Source organism: Equus caballus, chromosome 4 (assembly GCF_041296265.1).
Source record: "Equus caballus isolate H_3958 breed thoroughbred chromosome 4, TB-T2T, whole genome shotgun sequence".
NCBI classification, from domain to species: Eukaryota; Metazoa; Chordata; class Mammalia; order Perissodactyla; family Equidae; genus Equus; species Equus caballus.
This window is the reverse complement of record NC_091687.1, coordinates 88556056-88569850: the sequence shown is the minus strand read 5'-3', so window position 1 is coordinate 88569850 and position 13795 is coordinate 88556056. Positions and strand designations below refer to the sequence as shown.

The 13795-nt window shown below is 38.9% G+C and overlaps 1 protein-coding gene across 6 annotated transcripts in view; it reads right to left on the bottom strand.

Moving 5' to 3' along the window:
• The window catches only part of NRF1 (nuclear respiratory factor 1), a 123915-nt gene that overhangs the window by 44739 nt on the left and 65381 nt on the right, over positions 1 to 13795 (bottom strand). For all 6 annotated transcript variants that reach the window (XM_070265822.1, XM_070265823.1, XM_014739149.3 and 3 more), the window contains 2 exons: positions 1352 to 1510; positions 335 to 532 (listed from right to left, as the gene is read on the bottom strand). In XM_070265822.1, coding sequence (XP_070121923.1) covers positions 335 to 532; positions 1352 to 1510 — 357 coding nt within the window. The remainder of the gene's footprint in view (positions 1 to 334; positions 533 to 1351; positions 1511 to 13795) is intronic.

Here is a 13795-nt window from a genome sequence, read left to right as displayed (position 1 = left end):
TCCCTGTCTACCAACAAATTGTGTTTTACTTCAGAATAGGTAATTCAGAAGGAAAATTTCCTGGCCACTCACAGGGTAAAATGGTAAAAAAGAAGCCATTTTTACAGTGCTTTGTTTTGAACAAGGTTCAGAAAAGCTATCTATAACTCTGTATTTAGCAAAATGCAAACAATTTAAAATATTATTAAAAAATCAATTTTAGATAGTAAGATCTTGGGGAGCTATATAAAGTTTACACAAGAGTTCTCATAAAGAAAACTTTCTTTGGTAGGAGGTGAGGCGTCCACTGACCAACCTCAGAGACCACAGCCTGGGAACCAGAAGGTTTACTCACCTGGATAAGCGAGACGGTGCCGTCGGGGTTACTAAAGGTCTGGACCACGGTCTGTGATGGTACAAGATGGGCTATACTGTGTGTAGTTGTGGCCTGTGTTTGTGTTTGCTGATCTTCAAAAGCATACAAAAGGTCCTCCCGCCCGTGCTGTTTATAACAGTTTTTAACTATGGTCCGTAGTGCCTGGGTCCATGAAACCTGTCACCAAAAGACCAAAAAGCACATTAAGTCATGAAGAATGTTGGTTATTCAGTTCCACTATGAATAAGAGGCTGTTTATTTATCAAACCAAACCAAACCTCACACAGAGTAAACTCTCTTAGGACTATTTCCCACAGACTGATTCCAGCACAAAGAAACTTAGGACCATGTACCAAAGAAGATTTCCCACTGGTTCCCTTCCTGATCAAAGTCTGTTTGGCTTTCAGGTGTTATACCCTATTCTAACCTGAGGCCAACTCTTAAACTTCTCACCAAAAAAACGACTCTTTTGTCAAGAATTTTATATTAAGATTCTCAGCAGATTTCCAAGTTAACTGAAAAACAAATATGCAGAAAAAGTAAGGGATGATATCTAGTTTAGTCTTTCTCTTTTTAAAAGAAGTTTAATTATCAGCAAACTCAGCCAGCTTCACATCTCTCTAATTCCATATTTATATTTTTCAACAGTGATTCTCGCTAACCAGAAATAAGGATATTTCTAAGTCTTCGAAGTGATTAATACTTTTACTTCAAGTTTCTTCGGTTTTTCAAAGCACCTCATAAAATTAAAACTGCTCCAAAAGGCAACTATGCCAAGAGAAGTATATATTCATGGACCCATCCCGAGTCTTTACAGTGATGGAGAGATGCACGGGAAAGGAGGTAAGTCAGAGAATATCAAACTTTTTTAGGGGGACAGGTTTGACTAGAATATAAATGTTAGACTTTTTGGCATAAGAAATAGAATGACAAAAATTGAGATGGTTGACTCAGAATGGAAAAGCAACAGGCAACTCAGGCCAGCAGAACCCTCACCCTCTGCTTTTGCTCTTCTGTGCGGACGTCGCTCCGGACATTTGCCCACGGGATATCTTCAGGCCACCAGATGGGCTTGCAGCTTTCTTTGCCCCAGCCTGGTTTGCCCCGACCTGTGGAATACTTGAGCATCTCGGGAATAAATGCCCGAAGCTGGGCCTGGAAGACAAAGTTTGGTCATTAGTAGTCACGAAAGACATCTGGGATATATTTATGTCTCCCACCAAATTCTAAGATCATAAAACAGAAAGCCTGGGGCCAGCCCCATGGCCGAGTGGTTAAGTTTGCATACTCTGCTTTGGCGGCCCTGGGGTTCACCAATTTGGATCATGGGCGCAGACCTATGGACGGCTCATCAAGCCGTGCTGAGCTGGCATCCTATGTAGAAGAACTAGAATGACCTACAACTAGGATATACTGGGGCTTTGGGGAGAAAAAGAAAAAAAAAGGAAAATTGGCAACAGATGTTAGCTCAGGGCCAATCTTCCTCACAAAAACAAACAAACAAACACTACCAGGGAGAAGAAAAAAAAACAAACAGAAAGTCTTCCTGGAGGGTCCCAGAGAGTTCCAAAATGTGACATGAGAACCCATTGTTTTCCATGTGGGTGATTAAGAATTATATATATGTTAGTAAAGTTCGCCTTAAGCTGTTTTTCATAGACTTGTTGCTATAAGAGCAAGAATACCTGCCCCAAGTTTGATTTCTGCCTCCAAAGATACTACTGATACTATAGCTTACTTCCCTTCTTCAGCTTCTACACATTTAAGATATCGAAGTCAACATGTTTTCAACACTGTTCTAGAGGTAGTAAGCAGGGCAATTAGATAAGAGAAACAAGAGGTGAGGAGCAGGTGAAATCATCACTATTTGTAGGTGATATGACTATCTGGAAAACCTCAGAGAATCAAATGAAAAACTACTATAAACAATAAGAAAACTCAGCAAAGCGGTAGGTTATAAATATATGAAAATAAATAGACTTTACTTAATAAAAAGAAAAAACAACCCTAAACTCTTCCAGAAAGTTTCTAGCAAGCTGGGCCAATGTCTAGAGTCTGACATATAGATACAGTGGAGCATGTGTGATCTTAACCACATTATGGACTTCATTCAGATTTATTTTACAAATCAAATCCAGACCAAACAGCTGCTAAACCACAGAGACAACTGCCATTCCTCATCTCTTGGCACGGTTACCACACTGTGTGGGTATCTGAGGGAGAAGGGGAGCCTACTTTGTGAATATTCTTAATTACTGACAATGATTTTTGGCAAGAGAAGCAGTTTATCAAGTTAACATCTTCCTCCTCAGACCTACTGCTTTCCTTTTAACCTGGTGGCCTACAACACTCCAGAGAAAAGCAGCATCCTCCAACTAAGGACACATCCATACTGCCTCTGCAGCTTAATACCAAAAGGAGAGGACAATTTTAGCAATGGGTCAGACTCAAGGACATGGACTTGTAGCTGTAAAAGAGAAAAAGAAAAAATAGAAATGGGAATACTTAAGTATTAACGAGAGAATGAGTGCAGCAACACTTTTATATTTAAGAGCCTATTTAAATATCGATATTCTTATTTAAATATTATTTTACCAGAAGATGGTGCAAATTATTACATAATAGGGAATCATGAACCCAATTGGTAATGTTTACCTAATAAAGAACGCGCAGGTTGACAGTACTTGCACTGTTAATTCTTGCGCAGGCATGCCACTTCACCTCTTTCTAAGCCCCCTGACTTCCAGACAGTCTCCTGCCTACAGGATATGATATAATACACTCCGTATATATTTGGCTCTGCGGCATCAAGCAGCAGCCTAATAGAAATGTATCCATTTGCAAACCCAGGCTATCAGCTGGCTCATGAGGTCACTCCTTCAGTTATTTTAAGAAAGTGCATCTCAAAGTCATTCTTCCCTGTATCCTGGCTTCCTGGGACTGTGTCTTTTTCCAGCCTCAGATATACAGAGAAGGAAAAGGATTAATCCTCACACAGTATTTACATTTGTTTATATAAAAAAACAATGCCTTTCTCAGATGTATAAACAAACTGATACCAGAGACTTTTATAAGTCTCCTCTTTCTTTTAATCCCATTAACAGTCTCCAAAAGGAGAGTTCTTTATATCCATACCAAGTGTCCAGAAAGGACTCACTATCAAGAAAACTTGGCTGACAAGAATCCACTCAGATCCCACCTGGAACCCCATATATTCTCTAATTCTGATGATTTTCTCAGGTTCTGACCCCCTACCCATTTGCACCAATGGTTTCCCATGCTTCTTAGTTCTGTGTCCCCCTGGCACTTGGCTGTGGACAGTTTTCATCCTCAGTCTTGCTTTGGCTCTCTCACAACAGGCTTTCCAGTGGGTTTCAAGAACTAATCAGTTACGTGAAGTGTGGGCACAGCACCAGCCCACTCACTTAACGGCCCCCCCCGAACCACTTGTTTTCTCAGAATCTTTGCTTTCTCTTTGCCAGTAGAACCCCACCTCCTTTCCCCAGTCACCCAAACTCAAAACCTCAGTTAGCTTTACGTCTTTCCTTCAACATCCATCTAGCTACTCATTGCAAGTTCAGTTCTTTCTTTGAAATGTCTTGGCATTCACCCCCTCTTCTCCAGTCCCACCTGCATCCCCACTTCCTAGCCCAAAGCTAGTGTATCCTTCTAGTTGGCTTTCTTGTGGAACTCCAAATTCTCCCCTCTCGTCCTCATTCTACATATCCTTTGACAGACAGGTTTCCCTAAATGCTACACAGCTAAAATGTTCAAAAACCTTCAAAGGGCCTTTTACTACTAGCGACTAAACTAGACTCTTCTGTCTAGCTTTTCTGGCATGCCACAATTTGGTGTCCCACTACATTCAGTTCCCACTAATTTCCGCCAGGCAGCCTTGGTCCTCATTAGGTAAGTCTCCGTACTGTCTTATGAACAGCTGAGCTCATTCCTGCTTCTATGCCTTTTGATTTGTGCCCCTTACTGGACCACTTTCACAAGCTACTATTCCAATGCTACTGCTCATCCCTTAACGCCCAGCAAGTCCCACATTCCTTGTGAAATACATTTTGACTACTTCTAGAGTAAGCTTTGTATATTTTGGTTAAGGCCAAAGGGACTATTAATAAGGGAAAATGAGCTGTCCAGTATAGAAAGAGTTAAGTGATTCCTTTCTAGAATTCAGCACCGTGCTCTCATTACCAGTTGGATTAATTACTGGTCCTGGAGAGTTCTGGAAACCCAAGCTACCCAATGTGCTTGTTAAGGAAGGTTTGTCTTTAATCCACAGGGGAGACAATCAACAGGATCAGCAAAGGCAAAGCCTACCCTCTCATGCTGTCCTTTAATTGGGCTGCAGCACGCTCTCCCAGCCTCTCATTCTGATTTAGGGCTCTATATGGGCTTAAAGTGCCCAGCTTGATCACTAAACCCAGCTCAAGCCAGAAAAGAGTAGAAAATACCACTCTTTCCAGGGTACCTTCAGCAAAGGAAAAAGAGATCAAACTCATGCCAGTGGCAGTCAAAAGTAAAGATTATGTGGAAACCACAGATGGTTTTAAAGAAAAGATTTTCTAAAACTCTAAAACCAGTCAAAATGAAACAATACTTCTCACTATGTTAGAAATTTTCCACTTGTACATTCAGTTAAGTCTTTGCTGCCCAACAATGCATTACCCTCGTACCTTCCCGAATACCCTTCTCCTCTCGCTCCTCTGCCTTTGCTCTGCAGTCCCTGAGTCTAGGGATTTTGAAGCTCCTCAAGTCCACTTAGGTTCAGTTACCAAGAAAAGACCTTTCAACCAAAATGTTTGCCAACTCCACCTTTACTGAAGAGGCAAGAGAATACATAATAAATTTAAAGAGAAGGCAGCTGAAATCAAACCACATTGAAAGGCAATATTTTCTACAGCCTATTGGAAAACAGGAATGTGGCAAGGAAGGAAAACTGAAGAATTTTCAGACTGTAGCCTTCATTATTTTAATTTAAAACTATGAATTTCCAAGTTGACAGACCTAATTACATTCACATGGATATTTAAAGGGCATTAGAAAGCAAAAGAAAAAGATTTTTTTGCTCACTATTTGGAATTATTTGTACCACTGACCCCTCATCACAGCAATAATGAAAGTGGATTTCCTTTATAGAAACACCAATCCTATATCCTCATTCCCTAGTAGTGCCAGCAGAAACACTGGCTTCTCTTCATCTCATTTTCCCATAAAACACATTCCCATAGAAACATGGGAAGAACAAGTTTGGAAGGAAAGATAGGTTTAGAGAATTCGAGGGACAGCCAACGAAGATACTACTTGGAGACTCTCTCTCAAGCCAACACTTCTGCTTCTCTATCTCCACACGCATCAACCTATCAAACTGTCTCCCTCTCATTAATCAAAATGCTCTTAGGGTCCGGCCTGTGGCCAAGAGGTTGGGTTCATGCTCTGCTTCGGCGGCCCTGGATTTCGCTGGTTCGAGTCTTGGGTGCGGACATGGCACCACTCGTCAGGCTAAGCTGGGGCAGTGTCCCACATGCCACAACTGGAAGGACCCACAACTAAAAATACACAACTATGTATGGGGGGGGGCTTTGGGAGAAAGAGGAAAAACTAAAATCTTAAAAAAAAAAAAAATGCTCTTAAAATTCTACCTTCTCGGGGCTGGCCCAGTGGCACAGTGGTTAGGTGCTCATGTTCTGCTTCGGCAGCCTGGGGTTCGCCGTTTTGGATCCCGGGTGTGGACATGGCACCGCTTGGCACACCATGCTGTGGTAGGCGTCCCACATATGGGGTAGAGGAAGATGGGCATGGATGTTAGCCCAGGGCCAGTCTTCCTCAGCAGAAAGAGGAGGATTGACTGCAAATGTTAGCTCAGGGCTAATCTTCCTCATAAAAAAAAAAAAAAAAAAAAAATTCTACCTTCTCTTTTGAAGGAGTCTCAGATAGGTCAGTTCCTTCTAGCTTATTCCAGTTGTACTCTTGAGCAAAAACTTAAATAATGCAGATAAAGTCAAAGTCCTCTTTTCCATCCACTCTCCCCCAATCCAGTCACCTGTCTAGAGGCAGTAGTTTAATAAAGGCCCCTCCTTATAGGCCAAATTCTATGCATTTGCATAAATATACGCTGGAGAGGCACAGTTTTACGTGATGGAACCCCCCCCAAATGGTACCATATTGTACACATTTTACCATAACTCACTTTTTCCACTCAATATTTTGTCAGGGAGATCTCACAGTACTAAAACTAGAATAATCTCATTTAAAAAAGAATAGTTGCCTGGTCTCCATGGTATAGATTTTCCATTTTATTTAACCATTCTCCTAGTGATAAACATTTAGATTGCTTACAGTGCTTGTACACGCTTCTTTGTGCAAACGTGAGTACTTCTCTAGCAGAAAAGTGGAATTTGGGTAAGGGTATATGCATTTAACATTTTAATAGATACTGCCAAGTGTTCTCAGAAAAGACTCTGCCAATCCCACTCCCACCAACAGTGCAGGACAATACACATTTTTCACACTCTCCCTCACATTTTTATTACTGAGCTTTCTTATTTTGGCTCATGGGAAGTGGGGGAAATGGTTTATTTTAATTTTCACTACTAGTGAGGTTCAGAATCTTTTTATATGTTTACTGATTTTTTCCTTTTGGTGAACTGTTCATAATGCTTTGCTTATTTTTCTAATTATCTTTTTCTTATTAATTTGAACAAAATATTCATCTGTTCTAGATATTAATTCTGTCATATAATTTGCAAATATTTTCCCCTGGTCTAGTTGTATCCTGGATATGGAATTTATATGCCTATTCACTTCTATTAGTATTCTTGAATATACTCTTATTCTTTTACTCTACTCAAAATATGTTCTGTTCTATTTAAGAACATCCAATGTTTTTGTTATCTTTATATTCTCTTAATCTCATCCTGCTTACCTAATATTTACAAAGTGTAGAACAGCATCATATGCATAAACACTTTTTTTTTAATCATTTTAAACAGTAAGAAAAACCTACTTTGCATATAGATTCTGACACTATGGTAAGGAGCAGCAGTTTGGAACTGTTATCTAGAACAGCGGTTCTCAAAGTTGGTTGCACACTGGAATTGCCTGGGGAGTTTAAACACTACAGGTGCCTGGATCTCAACCCCAAAGATTCTGATTTAATTGGTCTGAAGTGTGGCCTGGGCACTATAATTTTAAATTCTTTAGGTGATTCTATTGTGCAGCCAAGTTTGAGGACCACTGAACTAAAATACTTTTTATCCAGCCCTTTATCTTAAAAAAATTTTTTTAATTGTGGTAAAATATACATAACATAAAATTTACCATTTAATGTGTATTCAGTGGCATGAATGATTGTACAATGTTGTACAACCAGCACCATTATCTATTTCCAGAACTTATTCATTATCATCTCAAACAGAAACTCTGTACCCATTAAACAATAGCTCCCCATTCCTACTTCCTCCAGACCCCAGTAACTTCTCTTCTACTTTCTGTCTCTATAAATTTGCGATTCTAGATATCTCATAAAAGTGGAATGACACAATATTGGTCCTTTGTGTCTGCCTTATTTTACTTAGCATAATTTTCTACTCTTTGGGTAGCCAAAGCAAAACACTCAGAAAAGCTAAATTGATAAGTGATGAAAGTTTTCTAAGTAAAACATGTCAAACCCTGTGAATAAGTTCTTCCTAATGAGGCAATCACTGTGCTGAATGTTTCTGAAGGTTTCCCTGAAAACTGGTGAAGAATTACTATCCTGTTGCATCATCGCTCTAAGGGAATATTAAAGCAACAAAGACTGCGCCAACAAGAGTAAGAGGAGGACAGTAAGTTCAAGCCGGGAGAGGGATGGAAGAAGGGAAAAGGAGTGGATTTTAACCAATAACACCACACTGGTCTTTCCAGAGATATTTATAATCTTTGCCTGGATCTCTTCTAACACAAATTCCAAAAGGATTTACATCTTCCTAAGAAAAAGAAAATCCCATAGGGCTCAAGTGGGGTAAAGAGCAGAAATGATTTTCTACTAGCAAAATTGTAATTATTGCTTAAAGTCTCTTCAAGAAACGATGTAATTCCTCAAAGTATCTAGGAACAGCAGCTGTGGCATCACCTGGGAGCTTGCTAGAAGGGAGAATCTTAGGTCCCACTCCAGACCTATTGATTCACAATCTGCATTTAAACAAACAAAACTCTCAGGTGATTCCTATGCACACTGAAGTTTGAGAAGCATGATTTAGCCCATCCTCTGGTCTCTGGTCTGAAGTATCCTAGAAAATTTTGCTAACTGGCTTTCAAAATCTTTGAAAAAGATGACTTCATTATTTCATTGTAAATGAATTCTGGGATTGCAGAATCTACACCCAATTAATGACTTGTTCTGCTAAGCCTTACCTCAATCTCTTTCAATTCTTATGCAAGGAAGAAGCAGATACAGGATAAGTTCTAGCCACTATTCTTTAAGGTGCCTAGAAATTCAAGTTTTCATTATATCACTAAAAATTCTACAGAGCTCTGTTTCTTACCATACACACAAAAAAGACTTTATCAGGATCAAGATATATTTATAATGTAACAACATACGTTTTTCAGGTAAACATTCTATTTACTAATATAGTTATACTTTTACCAAAAAATAAAAGAAACAAATAAAAAACAAAACTAGAGTTGCTTCCTAAAAGAACCAGTTCAGTTCACACAGAACTTAAGATACTGTTATATGGAATTTCAATCTATGTAGGAGAAAATTTGTTAGAACAAGAAATTCTTTTAAAGTAATAAATGTTTAGTGCAGATTAGCTGAAATAACCTGAGTGATGATCACAATATAGTTTTATAGAAAAAAAAAATGAGAGAGAAGAAAACACAAGCAATATAGACTCAACCCTAAATTCTATTTCTGTTCATTACTAGCTTGCTTCATAAATTGTTCTCTCTTTATGCCTCAATTTTTCAATATATTGTCATCCGTACTGTCTCACTTCATTGCTGAGCAAAATAAAAATTCTAGGTTCATTAACATTCTCTAAGTGAAAAATGGGTGAGAACAGCTATTCAAAAGTTAATATAGGTAGCATATATAATTAGACCTGAAAGTTAGTAATCATATCTTTGTGTGATGTGTTCATTTTCAAAGCACTTTCTCATCTAATATCTCACTTTTTCTTCCTCTGACTCCATAAGGTAGGAGGGCATATATTATTCTCACTTTCAGAAGATGAAATTGAGAACCAGGGCTAATATGTAGTAGAATAGGGGCTACAGACTAGATTTTCTGATTCTAATAAACTGTGCTAACTTTCTAATATGTAAAGAACTAAAATAATGAAACACATGATAGCATTAGAACAATATTGAATATAATTTACTCTCTTTGGATGATTCAGAACTTATCTTAGGGTTGTATATAGCATTATATTTGTAAGTTAGGGTCATCAGTATAAACATCAGTCATTTCCATAGCATTTGGAACAGATAAGCTCATTAATAGAGCTGTCTGGTCAACCCAAGCCCATCTCTATTACAGCACACTTTCACAATTCTGGAATTTTATTACTTCAAGGAAGTCACGAATTACCCGTATGGTCTGAACTCCAAAATTGGTGTCCCATTAAATTTACCTTGTCCTTTATGGCTACAGAGTATATCTGAGCTCTGCTTCCTCGACTGTAAAATAGGAATTATATATACATATATATATTCTGGCGGGTAAGTATTAAATGAGACACCCCTGTAAAGAACTGTGCTTTCTAACACATAGTAGCTATAGAAGAGAAAAATAAGAGAGAGAAAAAAAGAGTTGTTGACATCTTCACCCAAACATAAAGAAAACTAATCTTTGGAAGAAACAAAGCAGAAACATTATCAAACTTGTACTTTAAAAAAATTCAAGTTTAAATATAAAATATGAAAATACTTTTTGCGTTTCTATGGTTATAAAAGTAATTCATGCTTATTAAACAAAGAAAATGAAAATCACTCATAATGCCATCATGCATGGATAATCACTGTTAACATTTGGGTGTACATCTCTCTAAAGTTTTACACACACACACGCACACAGGCAAGTTTTGTGTGCATGTTTTAAACAAATGAGATCAATTAACTCAATTCTGCATTCCCTGAAAAAAAATCTAGCCCCCAAAAAGAAGCAAAAATAAAGCCCCAAACCCCTCAAATTAGAGGATGTAAGAAATGCTATTTTACAACCAGTTTTTAACTTATCCCACAAGTATCATTCCACATCAAGAGAGAGCAAACCATCATTTTTAGTGTCTAATAGTTCACTGAATAGTAAACTTCTAGTCTCTTCTGGGCTAAGCTGTTCTTTCCACATAAACTCTAAACACCACTACTGTAATTTATTCAATCTCATTGTTCCCAGATTTTCCTATTGTAAACGCTGCCATGAACATACATCTTTGCTTACTTGGAGGGCATGATGCACATTTAAATTTTGATGTGCATGCCAGCCAGCCCTCTGGAACAACTGCACCAACGCACATTTCTGTTGACAGTGGATTAAAGTGCTGTATCCCAGACCCTTGCCTATCTAGGTTTGCTTTGAAATAAAACCCCACTTTTACTAACATTAATAGTGAAAGGCTATAGGATCAATTAGGGAAAAAAAAAAAGGTATTTGGCTCACATTAAGAAGAAAGTATCTGAGGAAAACAAAATAAAACACAACAACAACAAAAAGATTACGGGAAGGGGAACCCAGGATCCAAACTCAGAAATTCCCATTTGATTGGGAGCTGGGTTTTTCATCAACCTGCTCAGTCCTCCTCACCATTTGTTTGTTTTTGTTTTATTTGTTATGTATTATTCTTTAGTCATCATCTGTGGTGAGAAGGGAAAGGAGGGAATGTATGACGATAAAGAAAATACATGCCTCCAACAAAGTCCCTCTGAATCTGATCTATGACTCGAGTACCAGTTGCCCTTGGATCCACAACTGCATCGAGCTCTACTTAGTGCATATTTCATGAAAATGGAAAACATACAGTTTCAAATGTTTTACCTCCAACATGATACTTAAACTGTTTGCTCTGACTTCTGTGGCCATCACCAATTTTCAAAATTATCAGTATCCATGATGATTTAATATGATCAAAACCACAGATTATTTCAACCTAACACATGAAACATGGCCAAAAAGGAAAAAATGCCCATCACAGGAGAGGAGTCTACCTAACATAGTATTCTTAATCAGAAGCTTAGTCAGCATTAGGTGTACTTTATATCTGAGATATAGAGTAGATTCTTTTCATCAATCAGGTAAAAAAATTCACCTTATGGTTTCTTTAACCAGTAAGAATGGCCCTAGGGACAGAATAGAAGGTATGACAGGAAAAAAGTTTAGATAATGCTTTCTCTTTTGAACCATTATTTAGAGATCCCTCAAGTGTCCACAGAAAGATCTCTGAATTCACTAAGCAAAAGATCACAACTTAGTTTATATTTACAAAATGTTGTATCATGTCAGAGCAAGCTACTGGTTCAGACTTAGGAGGAAGCAAAGAGCCCCCTCCTGAGCAGCGGCATCAATATCTGCACCAAGAGGACACCCACTCCAGAGACTTGCAATCCAGTTACCCACTATACTGGATCCAATCTTGCTCTGACCTTTAGGTCATTTACTGAACAGATACTGAGTATTATTTAGAATACAGATGTCATTTAGGTGCCAGGCAGCTGTACTGGACAGCAGTGAAGAATAGAAACTAAATCCCTGCTCTCAAATTCCAGGTGGAGAGACAGACCACAAACAAGCATAAAAGTTAATGAATCAGATAATTTAAGGTAGTGATAAGTGTTACAAAGATAATAAAATAGGGGAAGTATTAGACAATGACTTGGTAGCAAGAAGAAAGCTTCATTAGACAGGATAATCAAGAAAGGCTTGTCTCAGGGTCAGCCTAGTGGCACAGTAGTTAAGTTCACACATTTTGCTTTGGCGGCCTGGGGTTCACTGGTTCGGATCCCCAGTGCGGACATGGCACCGCTTGGCAAGCCATGCTGTATGTAGCAGGCGTCCCACATATAAAGTGGAGGAAGATGGGCACGGATATTAGCTTAGGGCCAGTCTTCCTCAGCAAAAAGAGGAGGATTGGCAGCAGATGTTAGCTCAGGGCTAATCTTCCTCAAAAAAAAGAAAGAAAGGCTTGTCTCAGGAGGTGATATCTGAGCTAGACTTTGAATAAGATGAGGTCAATCATGCAATGATCTGGGAGACTAATGTTGCAGGCAGAGGTAACAGCAAAAGTGAAAGAAGGAATCGGGAGGGTCTGACAAAAAGAAACAGGGCCCGTTTGGCTGGAGCACAGTGACTGAGGGGGAGAAACAGAAATGAGATTGGAAGAGGCCAGATTAGACAGGGCCTCAGAGGCCATGGCAGACTCTGATTTGATTCTAGGAAAAGTGGAAAGCCATTGAAGGCTTAAACAAGAGGGTGATATGATCTAAGTTCTTTTAAAAATTTCTGCTCTGTGGAGCATGGACTGCAGCAGAGCAAGAGTGACATTCAGGAGATCAATGGAATTGATCAACTGAAATAGTCTATGTGAGAGATGCTAAAGGCTTGGGCTAAGGTGGTAATGGGAACTGAGAAGAATGGTCAGATTCAGGGTATATTTCAGAAGTGAACTGACATGACTTACTACTGGATTAGGCGTGCTTGGTGGCGGAGTGAGGGCAAAACAGGGAAATCAAGGATTATTCCTATGCTGGGACTTGGGTGACCAAATGGATGGTAGTGCTATTAACTGATCTGGAGCATACTAGGGGAGGAACAGATTTGGAGTAGAGAGTGGAGGCAATCAAAGGTTCTGTTTGGGGCACATTAGGTCCTGAACTAATAGTGGTATAAGCTGGAGTATAAACAGCATATAGATGGGATATTAAGACAGGATGAGATCACCTAGAGAGAAACTAAAGATGGAACCCTGCGACATGCCAAGATTGGGGGAGGTGCCAGCAGAAGAGCTGAAAGGGAGCACCCAGTGAGGCAGGAGGATATTCAGGAGAGTGTGGTCTCTGAAATGGAATGAAGAAAGTGTTTTAAGAAGGAAGGGATAATTAGTTGTGTTAAATGCTGCTGGAATATTGAATAAGATAAGGAAAGAAAACTCACAACTGAATTTAGCAGGACAGAAGTACATTAATAAAGAAATAAGGTGGAGATTTGTTATAAAAAAAGCAATTGATCTTGATCAAGCTGTCACTTGTAAAGCTAAAAAAATTTAAAAGGGACAGTCTCAGCAAATTCATGAGGTATGCTGATTTATCAGGCTAAGTATATTTTGACTTCCCTTCTCAAAGGAAGAAGGAAGCAATGACTCAAGAGAGTGTCCTTCGGAGTTTTGTATTCTTATTCCCTGGAGAGGGGAGCCTTCCTTGGCAATAGTGTGGTGGTATTCAGAATTTACACAG